Source organism: Uloborus diversus, chromosome 10 (assembly GCF_026930045.1).
Source record: "Uloborus diversus isolate 005 chromosome 10, Udiv.v.3.1, whole genome shotgun sequence".
In the NCBI taxonomy this organism is placed as follows: Eukaryota; Metazoa; Arthropoda; class Arachnida; order Araneae; family Uloboridae; genus Uloborus; species Uloborus diversus.
Window position 1 is genome coordinate 105,643,234 of NC_072740.1, and position 17,617 is coordinate 105,660,850.

The window sequence follows — 17,617 nt, forward strand, 5'->3', positions numbered from 1 at the left end:
TAAAGTATGATAATGTTGAAATTAAGCATTAACCAATATACAGTTTTTGTACGTACATTTCATTCATCTCAGCTTTAACTATAGTTTTTAATCAATGACTTCTCACAAAATATACTACATAAATTGATAAGCTATAAAAGTTGAATTTTATGAATAAGGTAGATAACATTGATTTCAAACTATTGTTTCGATTATTTTAAATTATTAAAATTGAAAATTATCTTTGTGCTAATTTGTTCACAATATTTTTGGTTAATCTCTCTTTTGCTAACACATGAGCAGGTTACATACAGTTGCCCATGGGCTTCCTATTTCCTTGTCCAAACCGACATTGTTTCGCCTTGAGATTTATTTATGGTTATCGCGAAAGCTAAGCAAAGCGGAATATGAAGACTACTTAGCTGTATTGGAGATTCTGACGATAATAATGGAATGCATGGCAGCAGGATGATTCCTCCTTTAAATTTTCCCGTCAAAATTGCTGCTTCAAGTGCATTTCCGGTGACCCTTTTGATAACTGTGCGTGTATATTTGTGAAAACCTAGATGGGTTTAAGTTATGGAGAAGATTAATTGGTGAATTAGTTCTGAGTTGGGGGTTGTGTAGTGTCATCCCTGGTATATCCAGAGGATTTAAAATTTAGTTGGAAACTTTAATGATTAGTTCTAGTCAGCAATTGTATCGATTTATTTAAATGATTTCAAATTACCGGGCAACAACTGCTATATTTAAAGTTAATTGCGTCTGCGTTAACGTTTTTTGCTGCCAAAATAGCGCAATTACAGAGGCAATCATAATAAAAAAATTAAATTTATTTGGGAATACACTTTCAATTATTTCACTTTTCATCTCAACGGCAGTGCAGAAATTTTCGGAATATTTGATGTAATGTGTATATTGAAACATTTTAATTTTACTGTTTCCTTTACCCAGCAATTGCTTAGAAAATACTTATGAGAATAGATCATTTTGTGTTTGTACTCACATGTTCATGGTCAAACGCATCATCTCGACATTACGCTATCCAAACGATTCTTTTAAACTTCCGTTGATTTAATCGGGATAACTGGTATTGTCTGCCGGAAGTTCCCAGACAGCAATCAGACAATATCACCTAAAAGTTTATCGTTGCCTTTCAAATCTTGCATAATCCTATGATGTGCCTCGAATGAATGCTTTTACTCATAAAACATAGTACACTTATCCCAAATTAATATACAATTTCATTTGCAAAACTACAGCCATTCCGCGCTTTTCTCTAATGTTACACATTGCGTTTGGTTTGTTATAAATGGGTCTAATAGGCAACTTTAAAGCTGAATGTATCGTTCGTCTACCATGTAAAAAAAGTAGCAGCAGTGCCTGACGATGCAATTGTCACTGCAATTTTCTCTTGCGAACGTATTTTTGCAAGAATTAATGATATTAAAAATCTCTTGGGGGGAAAAAAAGAAAGAAAATAAATGTTTTCCGCGTGAATTCAGTAACCTTCCAGAAAGTAAACTGGAATATTTTTGAAGAATTCAGTAGTCTTGATTAAAGCCAGATAAGATTCAGGCACCTTCAGCGAAACCTAACGTAGGGTTAACGTATTAACCTCGAACCTTTCTGCTTCTCCAATAAAGCTCTAAACGCATTGCTGCAATCATTGCCAACGCCAAGACAGACACTTCAGCAAGTAGCTCGAACATAGCTCGTTTGCAATGCTTGCATAGTTTCGTGATCCAGATATCTTTTCGCTCTCATTGCGAGATGAATCAATCTCAACTGACAGTCATCGTGCTGAAACCGATACAATAATTAAATACGTTCAGTTAATCTTGATACTGGTGGAGAAAAATATTTTTCACAGCGTTGTGAAACTTGCAATTTGTAGCAATTCAGGAAACTTTTTGACAAATATAGTTGATTTTCTCATGAAGTGAATAAAAACCTGTAAAATCCCGAAACGTTATATGGAAATAATGAGCAATGCATGGTGTTTTTAGGAGTAGGTCAAACGATTTTAGAGTTATATCGATTAATTAACTTACACCGCCATCTATTAAGAATTTTTAGAACTAAACAATTAATTTACACTATTATTGTATAATTAATATTTAATTTGCAATGAAAAATTATTAAAACTATCCTATCTTTTAAGTTGGACCAAAAGACACATAGGTATGAAATTTGATGGAAATCGGTTAAGTAGTTTCAGAATTTACCCCGAACAAACATCGTGACACGAGATTTTTATATATATAGATTAACAGCTGTTAGCAATAATGAGATGAATTTTACGTACTTGCCGTTGGCAAAAGTTTACGTGTTGAGAAATTCACCCAGAGATGGAATATTTCCCTCCCCTCACGTTACACAACATTTCAGTAAAATGTCATATTACCAGAAACATACTATATTTTATACATATATATATATGTATATATATATAGGCTTAACTTAACTGTTAATTTATACAATTTATATTATTAGACTAGCTGACCCAGCCACGCGTTGCTGTGGTTGATAATAGAAAATAAATTTTTACTCATTATTTTTATACGATCAAATCAATATTTTTAACAATGCTGGAAAATATTCAGTCGATTTTAAATTACAGGGAATTGAGAATGGTCGGGTTTGGCCGAAGTAGGACTACTAAAGTACTAACTAAATTTTCTACAGTGAAAGCATTACTTTCTATACTTACGTTTATTAAATTTAGTGAGTATCACTGTTAAAACGATTCAGAATTGTTCCTGGAAAATAATGGGCGACTGATGTGACCAATTTCTGCCAGTAAGATACCTTACAAAAATCAGAAACGTTTTCCGATACAATTCAGTAACATTTCTGAAATTCTCCTTGAAGCCTCCTGAAAAATTCAGTAATCTCCCCGCTTGTAGCCACTTGTGTTTCCCGAACATTAGATAAAACTTAAGTAGGTATAACATAACAGCTTGGCACTTTCCTGATTTGTTAAGAAAACTCCATAAGCAGCTTCGCAAACATGGCCAAAGCAAACCCAGATTTGCAAATATGTAGCACGAATTTTACGCGCTTGCAAAGCAAGTAGTTCATACTCATTCGCTCTCTTTGTGAGCTGATTAGCATGGACGAATATACATTCTGTAGTCGAACGGAAGCCGATACACTTTATTAATACGTTTAATCTTTGAACTGGCAGCTAAAAATAGTTTTCACAACAGTGAGGAACTGCATTCGTGCAATGTGTAGCAATTCAGAGAACGTTTTGACGATGTTACTTCATTTTTCCGATAAGTTGATAAAAACCACTGAAATCCTAAAACGTTACACGGAAATACTCAGAAACGTTTCGGAAATTTTTTGCTGTGTACTTACTTCGTCAAATGGTGCAAAATAACTTGAAAGTGGTAGGTAAAGTATCATAATGTTGAAATTAAGCATTAACCAATATACAGTTCTTGTATGCACATTTTATTCATCTCAGCTTTAACTATAGTTTTTAATCAATGACTTCTCACAAAGTATGCTAAATAAACTGATAAACTATAAAAGTGGAATTTTAAAAATAAGGTAAATAACATTGATTTCGAACTATTTTTTCGATTATTTTAAATTATTAAAATTGAAAATTATCTTTGTACTCATTTGTTCACATTACTTTTGGTTAATCTGTTTTTTGCTAACACGAACAGATTTGATGGTTTTTCCACACCTGAGAAGGTTACATGCAATTGCCCATGGGAGAAACACCTACTTTCCTTGTCCAAATCGACATTATTGTTCGGCCTTGAGATCTATTAATGGTTATCGCGAAGGCAAAGCGAAGCGGAATATGAAGCCTTCTAAGTTGTATTGGAGATTCTGATGATATTAATGGAATGCATGGCAGCAGGATGATTCCTCCTTTAAACTTTCCCGTCAAAATTGCTGCTTCAAGAGCATTTCCGGTGACCCTTTTGATAACTATACGTGTATATTTGTGAAAACCTGGCTGGGTTTAAATTATGGAGAAGATTAATTGATGAATAAATTTTCAACTGGAGATTGTGTAGTGTCATTCCTGGTATATACAGAGAATTTAAAATTTAGTTGGAAACTTTAATGCTGTGTTCTAATCAGCAATTGTATCGATTAAATTATTTTTTTTCAACTTACCGGGCAACAACTGTTGCATTTAAAAGTTAAATGCGTCTGCATCAACGTTTTTTGCAGCCAAAATAACGCGATTACAGAGGCAATCACAATACAATTAATTAAATTTTTTCGGGAATACACTCTCAATTAGTTCACTTTTCGTCTCAACAGCAGTGCAGAAATTGTCAGGGTATTTGATGTACTGTGTATTTTGATACATTTCAATTTCACCGTTTCCAACACCCAGCAATTGATTCGAAAATTCTTGTGCGAATAGATCATTTTGCGTTTGTACTCGCATGTTCATGGTCAACCATATTATCTCGAAATTAGGCTATCAAAACGATTGTTTTAAACATCCGTTGAATTCATCGGAACAACTTATATTGTCTGCCCGAAGTCCCCAGACAGTATTCAGACAATACCACCTAAAAGTTTATCGTTGCCTTTCAAATCTTGCATAATCCTATGATGTGCTTCGAATGCATGCTTTTACTTATGAACCATAGTACACTTATCCCAAATTATGATGCAATCTCTTTTCCAACACTGCAGCAATTCCGCGTTTTTTCTTTAATGTTACACATTGCATTTGGTTTGTTATGAATATCTAAAAGGCAACTTTTAAGCTGAATGTGCTGTTCGTCTACCATCTAAAAAAGGTAGCAGCAATGCCTGACGATGCAATTGTAACTGCAATTTTCTGTTGCGAACGTATTTTTACAAGAATTAATGATATTAAAAATGTCTTGGGGGGGGGAGAAAGAAAATAAATGTTTTCCGCTTAAATTTGGTAACCTTCCAGAAATTATCCTGGAATATTTTCGAAGAAATCAGTAGTCTTCTGGTTAAAGCTAGTTATGATTCTGGCATATTTAGAGAAGCCTAACGTAGGTTTAATGTAAAAGTCTGGAACCGTCTTGGTTTTCCAATTAAATTCCCAAAGCATTAATGCAATCATTGCCAAAGCTAAGACAAACTCTTGAGCAAGTAGCTCAACGGTAACGCGTCAGCAGTTCTTTTAAAGACTCCGTGATCCAGACATCTTTTCGCTCTCATTGGGAGCTGAGACGATATGGACGAACCGTGATCAAACTGAAACACATACACGTATTAAAAACATTCAGTTAATCTTGATACTGGTGGAGAAAAATATTTTTCACAATAGTGTGAAATCCGCAATTTCTAGCAATTCAGAAACCTTTTTGATAAATATAGTTGATTTTCTCAGGAAGTGAATAAAAAGCTGTAAAATCCCGAAACGCTCTACAAAAATGATAAGCAACGTTTCGGGTTTTTTTAGCATATTGTTTTTAGCAGTAAGTCAAACGATGTTAGAGTTATATCAATTAGTTAACTTACACCGCCATCTATTAAACATTTTTAGAACTAAACTATTAATTCACACTATTATTGTATAATTAATACTTAATTTGCAATAAAAAATTATAAAAACTATCCTATCTTTTAAGTTGGACCAAATGACGCATAGGTATGAAATTTGATAAAAATCGGTTGAGTAGTTTCGGAGTTTACCCCGAACAAACATCGTGACACGAGATTTTTATTTATATAGACTAGCTGACCCAGCCACGCGTTGCTGTGGCGCAGTAGTTGGATTAAAATAATTTTTTACCCATTATTTTGATACAGTCAAATTAATATTTTTATTAAAGTTTGAAAATTTTTAGCCGATTTTAAAACATATATGAGGTTGATAATGGGAGTGTTAGGCTGAAGTAAGTGCTTATTAAATTACTTACTTAGTAAATTTAAATTAGTAATTAGTAACTTTTGTAAGTACGACTTCGACCGAACATACACAATTGATTGAAATTAATAGTAAATATCAAAACTGATTGTAAAATATCGGAACGTAAAAATTAAGCATAAACCAACATACAGTTTTAAAATGTATTCTACATTATATCTATCTCAGCTTTATCTATAAATTGTAATCAATAGCTTCTTTACAAAATACAATAACTAAATTAAAAACATATAAAAATTGAATTTTAAAAATGTGGTAGATAACATTTATTTCGAACTATTGTTTCTATTATTAAAAAACTGAAAACTATCTATGCACTAAGTTGCGCATAATATTCTTGCTTAACCTGTATTTTGCTAACACGAATAGGTATGATAACTTTCCCACTCGTGAGTAGGCGATAGTTTTCCCAGAAGAGAAATATGTATATTTCAAGTCCTAACCGCAAATAGACATTGTTTTGGCTTAAGATCTTTTTAGGGTGATTGAAAAAGTTAAACACTTTGGAAGTTGAAGCCTTTTAAATGTGTTTGAAAATTATGACGCTATTAATGGAAGTGCGTGGCAACACGAAAAATTCTCTTTAAAACTTTTCCGTCAAAATTGTTAACTTTTGAAGAAAACGTGTGCCGTTGCACACTCTTGGTGGGTTTAAATTTTGAAAAAGAATAATTGGTGAACCAATTTTTAACCAATACTCATGTATTAGCATTCTTGGTATATCCTGCGAATTTAAAAATTCAGTTGGAATGCATACTACTTTGTTTTCATCAACAACTGTATTGCCTTGTTCAGTATCAACGGACAGCACAATCTGATTATGAATATTTTCTATTCAGCTGTTAGTTGGCTCATTTTTGTTGGCTCATGATTGTAGCTAAGAGAGCGTCATTGCACTTTTCTCGTTGCAAATAAGTGTTAACTAAGTTGGTCGCCAATCGATCAGGTCATAGAACATCATTATGACTTAATAACAAATTTGAAATTAAAATGCATAAGTCTTAAAACAACACTAAAGCTTCATTATACATCTCTGGTGTAAAATATAGATTTGGACATCGTTGTGTTTGTTTAACTCCATGGAGTACGTCTTCACGCATAAAATTTATATAGCTTCCCCACAGAAATGATGATTGTGTTGTATATTATGTCGTCAAAATTGTTTGAAACAGTTGACGAATACTGTTTGTCGTTATGTCAATACTGCATCAGAAAGTGCTTACTCCCAATGATTGTGGGCCACAATAATTACAATTCGCGACATGCATCGTGATATGTATTAAACTTTCGACAATTAACGGTCCACAATTACTCCAGACTGTCTGGGAATGTTTACCGAAAACAAATACAAAAAATAAAAAAAAAAACCTCGGTTTCAGATGCACAGTTTTGTTTTCGAGACGGTTTTGGTCCCAATGTCTTGGCCCTAATTATACCTGGTGTTCTTTATTTACGTGTCTTCCAGAATACCTGATTTTATTCAACACTGTAAAAACAATTAAGACTCATTCTGAAACATTATGGGCAGGTAATACGCCCAATGTCTGCCAGTAACATGTCTTGCAAAATATAGAAACGTTTTCCACTAAAAGTCCTTCCTGAAACTATCCTGAAGTCTTTCTGAGGAATTCAGAAACCTCTCCGATTATAGACAATTATTTCGCTGAAACCTTCAGAGAAAACCTAAGTAAGTTTAAAAGAAATAGCTTGGCACATTTCTTGACTTACCAAAAAAGTACCAAAACCTTGGTCGTAACCTTAGCCACTGCTAAGACGGGCTTGCAAGCATAAACAAAAAATTATACTTGCTTCTTACTCTTGTGAAATTACGGAATACGGACACTCACTTGCCCTCATTGAGAGTTAAGTCATTCTGGACGGGCCAAGACAATAGTAGTGAAGTTAATTCATGATTAAAATTCACTAACCTTTCTGAAATTATCCTGGAATCTTTTTCAACAATTCAGTAATCCCTCCGGTTAAAGCCAATCGTGTCTCTGGATATTCAAAGAAAACTTAGGTAAGTTTAATGTAAAAGCTTAACCACCTTCCTACTTTTGCAAGAAAGATTCAAAATCATCTCTGCAAGCATTGCAAAAGCCAAGACAGGGCTGCAAGCAAATATTACGAACTTAAATCACCTTCAAAGTTGTAAAATCCTAATGCTCATACATTCGCACTGAGAGCTTATCCCATTCAGACGGAACGTACTCAAACTGAGGTAGATACACCTAATAAATACGCTCAGTAATTCTTTAAACTGGGAGTTAAAATATTTTTCACAACAGTGAGAAGTCTGCATTAATTACACTTGTAGCAGTTCAGCAAAAGTTTTGACACAAATACTTGATTTTCGCAGGAAATCGTTGAGAACCTATGAAAACCGACATGTTCCGTGGAAATGATGAGTTACAATTCGTATTTTTTTACAGTGTGCATTTATAATAGCATGAAACATTGATATATAACTTTATATTTGCGAATCGGCTAACCACATAAGATTTTTTAGACTATGTAAAAAGATCAGTGTCGTTTTTGGTGGCTCAAGTGTTCTGTGTAGAAGATTTATTTGGAGAAATATACTACTTGACCATTTTCGAAGTTTACTGCAAGATGCTGGAGAGATTTGATTCTTTCGTGGATAAGGAAACTAAATTATGCTCGATAGTTTCTCGTTGCTGCTTATATATCTTCTCATTTCTTATCTTGTTATTTCGTCACTGTAGCCTGTTTTTCGTACTTCAAATGCGACCTAATAAGGAACTTTCATAACGTATTTGAAAACAGCTTTTTTGTTTTCAAGGTATTGCAAATTTCGACATTAATATGAGCCTCATACATTTTAAAAAGCAGTGGTGATTATGGAACTATCCACCTCTTATCAACTTCAACTTGATTTGTAGAATTTGACATTTACATTGAAAAATGTACCCTTTATTATCATCGATTCTACGGCGATACAATTAATAACCATCGATATCCGTAACATAGTATTATTTGCAAATTTTAATCAACTCAAGAGTAAAACTTTTCGAGGATGAGTTAACTTATATGATACTTAATGATGTAAAAAATATCTAGCAAACAAAAAAAAAAAAAACGAAATCTTTTCCGCTTAAATTCAGTAATCTTCTAGAAATTATCCTGGAATATTTCTGAATTATTCAACAATCTTCCCGCTTAATCCCAGTCGTGTCTCTGACTCTTTCTCATAAAGTAGGCTTCTTTACAACAAATACTTGGCTCCTTCCTACTATGCCAAGAAAGCTTCTAAAATCATTAACACATGACCACATCTACGTCAGAACAGCAAGGAAGTGCGATGAATCTAACTCGCCTGCAACTCGGGCAACGCATCGGAACACAAAAACATACTCGCCCGCGTTGGGAATTTAGCCAATCCGGGCGTATCATTATGAAGCCGAAGCCGTTACACTTATTAAATACGCCCAGCTAATATTTATACTGGTGGTGAAAAATATTTTTCACACCAATGAGAAATCTGCATTTGTGAAACTTGTAGTATTTCAGGAAACTTTTGACGAATATACTTGATTTTCTCAGAAAGTGGATAAAAACCTGTAAAATCCCGAAACATTCCTTGGAAATAATCGGTAACGTTTTGGCATTTTTTTACAGCGTAGATATTAAACGATGATAACGTTGTATCGATTAATTAACTTACACCGCCATCTATTAAGAATTTTTACAACTAAACAATTAATTCACACTATTATTGTATAAATAATGTTTAATTTACAATAAAAAATTATAAAAACCATCCTATCTTTTAAGTTGAACCAAATTACAGATAGTTATGAAATTTGTTCAAAATCGGTTCAGTAGTTTCGGAGTTTACCCCGAACAAACATCGTGACACGACATTTTTATATATATAGACTAGCTGACCCAGCCACGCGTTGCTGTGGCTGATAATGGAAATAATTTTTTACTCATTTTTATACGCTCAAATTAATATTTTTAACAAAGCTCACTGTAAAAAATTTCCGAGACGTTACTGAGTATTTCCGCGTAACGTTTCGGGATTTCAATGGTTTTTACCCACTTCCTGGAAAAATCAAGTATCATTGTCAAAAAGGTTCCTGAATTGCTACACGTTTCCCGAAAGCAGACTTCTCACTGTTTAAAAAAATATTTAAAAAAATAATTTTTTATAATGTGGAACATAATATTCATATAAACTGATGTTTAAAATTAAAAGAAACTTTTTTGAAGAATTTCAAGAACAAAACTGAGAAAAATGTAAAACTAATGCTTTGAAGCAAAGATGCAAACCTTGTGATTCAAATACGTTAGCTTTTGTGTGCCATCAGCGGAGTTTTAAAGGAGGCTTTAAAGGGATCGTGAGCTTAGGAGTTGCCAATCTATTGGAATTGAAGGATTTTGTAATCTGTCAGATATTTTTCCATTTATAATGTAGAGTAATTATATCATTTCAGTACATGAAGATGCTCGTTTAAGAAGGTTTTTTTTTTCAGTGTTTTGTTTTGCATTTAGTTTTTCACATGTCACCAGTGTTTCACGGAGCACGGATTGAGAGCTAATAACGGACGTATTAACTCGAAAAATACTAGGACTATGCCTGCAAAATCAATCAATCTCAATCCCTTACCCACAGACGAAATTGTTATGACCTGAATATTAATATCATTTCAATTTTTATTAGTCTAGTGTTTTCTGTTATTGCAATGATAAATAATTGTAAAATATTACTTTAGTTAAACAATGAACATTACATTTATGTTTTTAGCTTCTTTTTCCATTCTAATAAAGGACTTAGCGTTTGTATCAAAGATGTTCATGTATTAATTTTTTTTCTTTGCTTTGAGAATGTTACCTTCGTTATGTGAAGTAAAATGTAAAAATTTGGTTCGTATTAATTGCATGCTCACGACTGATATTATACCTCTCATAAAACTAATTGCATATTTACAATTATACTCTAAAACCATAAAAAATAAACAATATAGTGGACATTAAATTCCAGTCTGAAACAATAATAAAATTTTTAAAGTAAACTTAACAAAAGTAGTTAAACCATAAAATACTCTAATAGCATGCATAGAGGAAGTAAATAACAATCTTGAAATATTAACAATATTAAAAAGAGCAATGCATAAAATAAGAAGAAAATAAAAATTGTTTAGCGAAAAAACTAAACTACCAAACGGATTTTTGCAGTTTCAGCAAATTAGATTTGTTTTGTAAATTCGTTGAAATATGCAGCATTAATTAAATAATTATTAAGATATCACGACTGCATCTAAAATTAAAGAAGAAAAAAATCACAGAAGCAGAACAGTAAAATTCGGTTACACATACATCTATAGATTATTATTATTAACTTACAAAACATGATTTTCATTGTGTATAAAAATTAACCTTTTTTGGGGGGAGGGGGACTCCAATTACCTAAATGACGGCCCTAGTTATAACTATGTTAAAGGTAAGAAAACTTTCCTAACTGCAGTTAATTATAAACTTTAATTAAAATTCATTAAAATACAGAGTCTCTACTGAGATATTTTGGGGAATATCAAATGGCGTATTTGTATTAATGAAATAATTAAAGATGCTATCTGAATTGTCTTAACCAAACTCCAACATTAGCTTTAGTTACTTTTTGATTAAGTTAAAAAACATGCAATTCAATTTTGAAAAGGGATTAAGTGACGTAACTGTTTAAAACGAAGTTTCAGTTCTGTTTAGACTAAGGCCACGTCATAAGGGGAGCTGAATCGTCCGACATTTTGGGTCTAAATTTGTCGTTTGACAAAATTAGTATTTGTACAAAAACTTCGTAGCAGAAAACTGCTGACCAAGCTTTAGTGGTGTTGCTTGATTCATGTTTGATTCTTTCTATTTTGTAAATAAAGACGGTTTATTTAATACAAATTAAAAACAAATAAAGGGTGAAAATGAGGTTTATTACAGTAAACATTTCCCGATATATTTCTGCTGAATTTGTGAACTAAGTTATCTTTCTAGGTTTACTTTAAATGAAATTATACTCAACTTATCATCTTATGCTCCACGACATAGCAACCAGCGATTATTATAACGCATTTATAAATACTAGAAACAAGGTTGGATTCGGAGCCATCTTGGAACGAAAGTGTTGGATAAGTCGGCCTGTCCTTTTCAAGGGGTTCTAGTTTAGATCAGCTTGTGAGGAGAGTCACAAAATGAACTGTAAGCTTTATATAAGTACTCTTAACATTCGTCTGAATGGCTATAAAACACATATATTCATGTTAATTTATGATACCCACGAAACAAATTTCTCACTTTAAAATTTTAAGCGAAAAATTTTTGATCACTGATGGTATGTATAAATTTCCTTTTTGTTATTGAAAGTTTCTTTTTCTCTTTACAGGTTGCACTCCTTTTTCTTTTGCCCCTTATGCGGAGTGAAGAAAATCAAATTCGTGAGTTTCCAAGTGATCTTCTATCATCAGAAAACATTCTTCCGTACAGTCGACCGATTATTGGACCAGGTCTTCCGTATGGCGGTGCTTTACCAGGCTTGTTTGGTTTAGGTCTGCATGGACTAGGTGGATTACACTCAGCTGGAGCACTGAACGGTGGCTACAATGGATTAGGAGCAGCTGGTCATGGTTTTCATGGAGGAAACTTATTTGGAAAACAAGGATTTTCAAAAGGAGTTGGCGGAGGAGGTTACGGCCTTCAAAACGGATTTGGTGGTGTTTTTGGAACTAAAGGAGGATTCGGAGATCAATTCATTGGAGGAAATAGTAACACTTTTGCGAAAGAAAAAGTGTTTTCACAAAATAAAAATTTTGGTAGTGGTGTCAAAGGAGGTTTTGGTGCTGGATACGGAGCCCAAGGTGCCCACAATGGTCTAGGTGGCTACGGAGGATTTGGTGGTCTAGGAGGATTTGGTACTGGTGGAGCAGGTGGACAAGGACTTTATGCAGCAGGAGGTGTTGGTGGAGGTGGTTTTGGGCATTATGGACATAATCTGGGGTCTTTACATGGAAAAGGGGTAGGAGCGGCAGGATAAGAACAACCATGAATAAAGTGCGAAGCACAAAAACTCTTGAAGGTTGGAACATGTATGTATTAAAATCCAGCAAGCATATTATAACCAGCAATACAGAATTTTGATGTCATCAGCAACTTTTGTAAAAACAAATATGAATAAATATTTTTCAAGTTCTACTAATAGTAATTAGTGCAATTTTCTAAATTCATCTGTCGTTAAAGCTATGTTCTACAGTGGTTCCTTATTTTTTGTTTGAGTCATGAAGAATTTTTTGGGATTTAGATTTTTCCCGCGGAACCCTTCTGCAAGCAAAAGTATAAACTAGTTGTAACAGACTGCTGGGGTGAGACAAAATTATACCTCAATTATTTGTGGAATTCTGAAAACTTTTGTTGCTCTCTTTGAAGACTTGACGACTTTTTGGGGCGCGCACATTATGGGAATCACTTTTTTTCATTGAACAAGATTTAACATTTTATTTCAAAAAATATCTGTGTAAAATTACCTGTCTTATTTTTCTATCCATCTCCACTTACAGGTTTTTTATAATTCATTCCCTTAATAAATCAATCATAACGTTAAACTACAAAAGAAATAACAAAATGAATAAATAAGTTTCAGATTATTTCTGTTTATGCACTAAATCGTAAAACAAAAGAGATAACATTTAAAAAATACGACGAGACCTCACTGGATTAACGATTGAAAGTTTGAACATATATTCACAATTAATATAACCATTATTAAAATGTAAGAACCAACTAATGATGAAATCTCTTATAACAAGAAGTTCCGAAGAAAAAAGGCTCTTAACATTCTGCTTAAAAATAGGAGAAACTTGTTTTTTCCTAATTAGATATAATTGTAAAGCAATAAGCAATAAAGTTTGACTTTTACATTCACATGCATCAAAAGTTCTTTGCTTGGTCTATGACAAACAGAAAAACAAAATATGTAACAGCATATTGACGAAAATGTGACTCTATATTAACACTACACATTTAGCAAGAAAAATATTTGAATTTTTATCTACATCAAAGCACAGCAAACTGTTATCTATATATATAAAAATGTCGTGTCACGATGTTTGTTCGGGGTAAACTCCGAAACTACTGAACCGATTTTGAACAAATTTCATAACTATCTGTAATTTGGTTCAACTTAAAAGATAGGATGGTTTTTATAATTTTTTATTGTAAATTAAACATTATTTATACAATAATAGTGTGAATTAATTGTTTAGTTGTAAAAATTCTTAATAGATGGCGGTGTAAGTTAATTAATCGATACAACGTTATCATCGTTTGATATCTACGCTGTAAAAAAATGCCAAAACGTTACCGATTATTTCCAAGGAATGTTTCGGGATTTTACAGGTTTTTATCCACTTTCTGAGAAAATCAAGTATATTCGTCAAAAGTTTCCTGAAATACTACAAGTTTCACAAATGCAGATTTCTCATTGGTGTGAAAAATATTTTTCACCACCTGTATAAATATTAGCTGGGCGTATTTAATAAGTGTAACGGCTTCGGCTTCATAATGATACGCCCGGATTGGCTAAATTCCCAACGCGGGCGAGTATGTTTTTGTGTTCCGATGCGTTGCCCGAGTTGCAGGCGAGTTAGATTCATCGCACTTCCTTGCTGTTCTGACGTAGATGTGGTCATGTGTTAATGATTTTAGAAGCTTTCTTGGCATAGTAGGAAGGAGCCAAGTATTTGTTGTAAAGAAGCCTACTTTATGAGAAAGAGTCAGAGACACGACTGGGATTAAGCGGGAAGATTGTTGAATAATTCAGAAATATTCCAGGATAATTTCTAGAAGATTACTGAATTTAAGCGGAAAAGATTTCGTTTTTTTTTTTTTTTTTTTTTTGTTTGCTAGATATTTTTTACATCATTAAGTATCATATAAGTTAACTCATCCTCGAAAAGTTTTACTCTTGAGTTGATTAAAATTTGCAAATAATACTATGTTACGGATATCGATGGTTATTAATTGTATCGCCGTAGAATCGATGATAATAAAGGGTACATTTTTCAATGTAAATGTCAAATTCTACAAATCAAGTTGAAGTTGATAAGAGGTGGATAGTTCCATAATCACCACTGCTTTTTAAAATGTATGAGGCTCATATTAATGTCGAAATTTGCAATACCTTGAAAACAAAAAAGCTGTTTTCAAATACGTTATGAAAGTTCCTTATTAGGTCGCATTTGAAGTACGAAAAACAGGCTACAGTGACGAAATAACAAGATAAGAAATGAGAAGATATATAAGCAGCAACGAGAAACTATCGAGCATAATTTAGTTTCCTTATCCACGAAAGAATCAAATCTCTCCAGCATCTTGCAGTAAACTTCGAAAATGGTCAAGTAGTATATTTCTCCAAATAAATCTTCTACACAGAACACTTGAGCCACCAAAAACGACACTGATCTTTTTACATAGTCTAAAAAATCTTATGTGGTTAGCCGATTCGCAAATATAAAGTTATATATCAATGTTTCATGCTATTATAAATGCACACTGTAAAAAAATACGAATTGTAACTCATCATTTCCACGGAACATGTCGGTTTTCATAGGTTCTCAACGATTTCCTGCGAAAATCAAGTATTTGTGTCAAAACTTTTGCTGAACTGCTACAAGTGTAATTAATGCAGACTTCTCACTGTTGTGAAAAATATTTTAACTCCCAGTTTAAAGAATTACTGATCGTATTTATTAGGTGTATCTACCTCAGTTTGAGTACGTTCCGTCTGAATGGGATAAGCTCTCAGTGCGAATGTATGAGCATTAGGATTTTACAACTTTGAAGGTGATTTAAGTTCGTAATATTTGCTTGCAGCCCTGTCTTGGCTTTTGCAATGCTTGCAGAGATGATTTTGAATCTTTCTTGCAAAAGTAGGAAGGTGGTTAAGCTTTTACATTAAACTTACCTAAGTTTTCTTTGAATATCCAGAGACACGATTGGCTTTAACCGGAGGGATTACTGAATTGTTGAAAAAGATTCCAGGATAATTTCAGAAAGGTTAGTGAATTTTAATCATGAATTAACTTCACTACTATTGTCTTGGCCCGTCCAGAATGACTTAACTCTCAATGAGGGCAAGTGAGTGTCCGTATTCCGTAATTTCACAAGAGTAAGAAGCAAGTATAATTTTTTGTTTATGCTTGCAAGCCCGTCTTAGCAGTGGCTAAGGTTACGACCAAGGTTTTGGTACTTTTTTGGTAAGTCAAGAAATGTGCCAAGCTATTTCTTTTAAACTTACTTAGGTTTTCTCTGAAGGTTTCAGCGAAATAATTGTCTATAATCGGAGAGGTTTCTGAATTCCTCAGAAAGACTTCAGGATAGTTTCAGGAAGGACTTTTAGTGGAAAACGTTTCTATATTTTGCAAGACATGTTACTGGCAGACAGTGGGCGTATTACCTGCCCATAATGTTTCAGAATGAGTCTTAATTGTTTTTACAGTGTTGAATAAAATCAGGTATTCTGGAAGACACGTAAATAAAGAACACCAGGTATAATTAGGGCCAAGACATTGGGACCAAAACCGTCTCGAAAACAAAACTGTGCATCTGAAACCGAGGTTTTTTTTTTTTATTTTTTGTATTTGTTTTCGGTAAACATTCCCAGACAGTCTGGAGTAATTGTGGACCGTTAATTGTCGAAAGTTTAATACATATCACGATGCATGTCGCGAATTGTAATTATTGTGGCCCACAATCATTGGGAGTAAGCACTTTCTGATGCAGTATTGACATAACGACAAACAGTATTCGTCAACTGTTTCAAACAATTTTGACGACATAATATACAACACAATCATCATTTCTGTGGGGAAGCTATATAAATTTTATGCGTGAAGACGTACTCCATGGAGTTAAACAAACACAACGATGTCCAAATCTATATTTTACACCAGAGATGTATAATGAAGCTTTAGTGTTGTTTCAAGACTTATGCATTTTAATTTCAAATTTGTTATTAAGTCATAATGATGTTCTATGACCTGATCGATTGGCGACCAACTTAGTTAACACTTATTTGCAACGAGAAAAGTGCAATGACGCTCTCTTAGCTACAATCATGAGCCAACAAAAATGAGCCAACTAACAGCTGAATAGAAAATATTCATAATCAGATTGTGCTGTCCGTTGATACTGAACAAGGCAATACAGTTGTTGATGAAAACAAAGTAGTATGCATTCCAACTGAATTTTTAAATTCGCAGGATATACCAAGAATGCTAATACATGAGTATTGGTTAAAAATTGGTTCACCAATTATTCTTTTTCAAAATTTAAACCCACCAAGAGTGTGCAACGGTACACGTTTTCTTCAAAAGTTAACAATTTTGACGGAAAAGTTTTAAAGAGAATTTTTCGTGTTGCCACGCACTTCCATTAATAGCGTCATAATTTTCAAACACATTTAAAAGGCTTCAACTTCCAAAGTGTTTAACTTTTTCAATCACCCTAAAAAGATCTTAAGCCAAAACAATGTCTATTTGCGGTTAGGACTTGAAATATACATATTTCTCTTCTGGGAAAACTATCGCCTACTCACGAGTGGGAAAGTTATCATACCTATTCGTGTTAGCAAAATACAGGTTAAGCAAGAATATTATGCGCAACTTAGTGCATAGATAGTTTTCAGTTTTTTAATAATAGAAACAATAGTTCGAAATAAATGTTATCTACCACATT

General features: G+C 33.2%; 1 protein-coding gene across 1 annotated transcript; it reads left to right on the top strand.

Annotated features, from left to right (window-relative positions):
- Positions 1–11,312: 11,312 nt before the first annotated feature.
- Positions 11,313–12,920, top strand: LOC129231120 (uncharacterized). The gene is made up of 2 exons (XM_054865367.1): positions 11,313–11,342; positions 12,273–12,920. Exons 1-2 carry the CDS (start codon positions 11,313–11,315, stop codon positions 12,918–12,920), a joined length of 678 nt encoding a protein of 225 aa, XP_054721342.1.
- Positions 12,921–17,617: the final 4,697 nt, after the last annotated feature.

Bases quoted from the DNA above. Each gene is read 5' to 3' on its own strand.
- LOC129231120 (XM_054865367.1), top strand. From the start codon at position 11,313: ATGACGGCCCTAGTTATAACTATGTTAAAG. The intron at 11,343-12,272 runs GTAAGAAAACTT...TTCTCTTTACAG, and splicing joins TAGTTATAACTATGTTAAAG to GTTGCACTCCTTTTTCTTTT.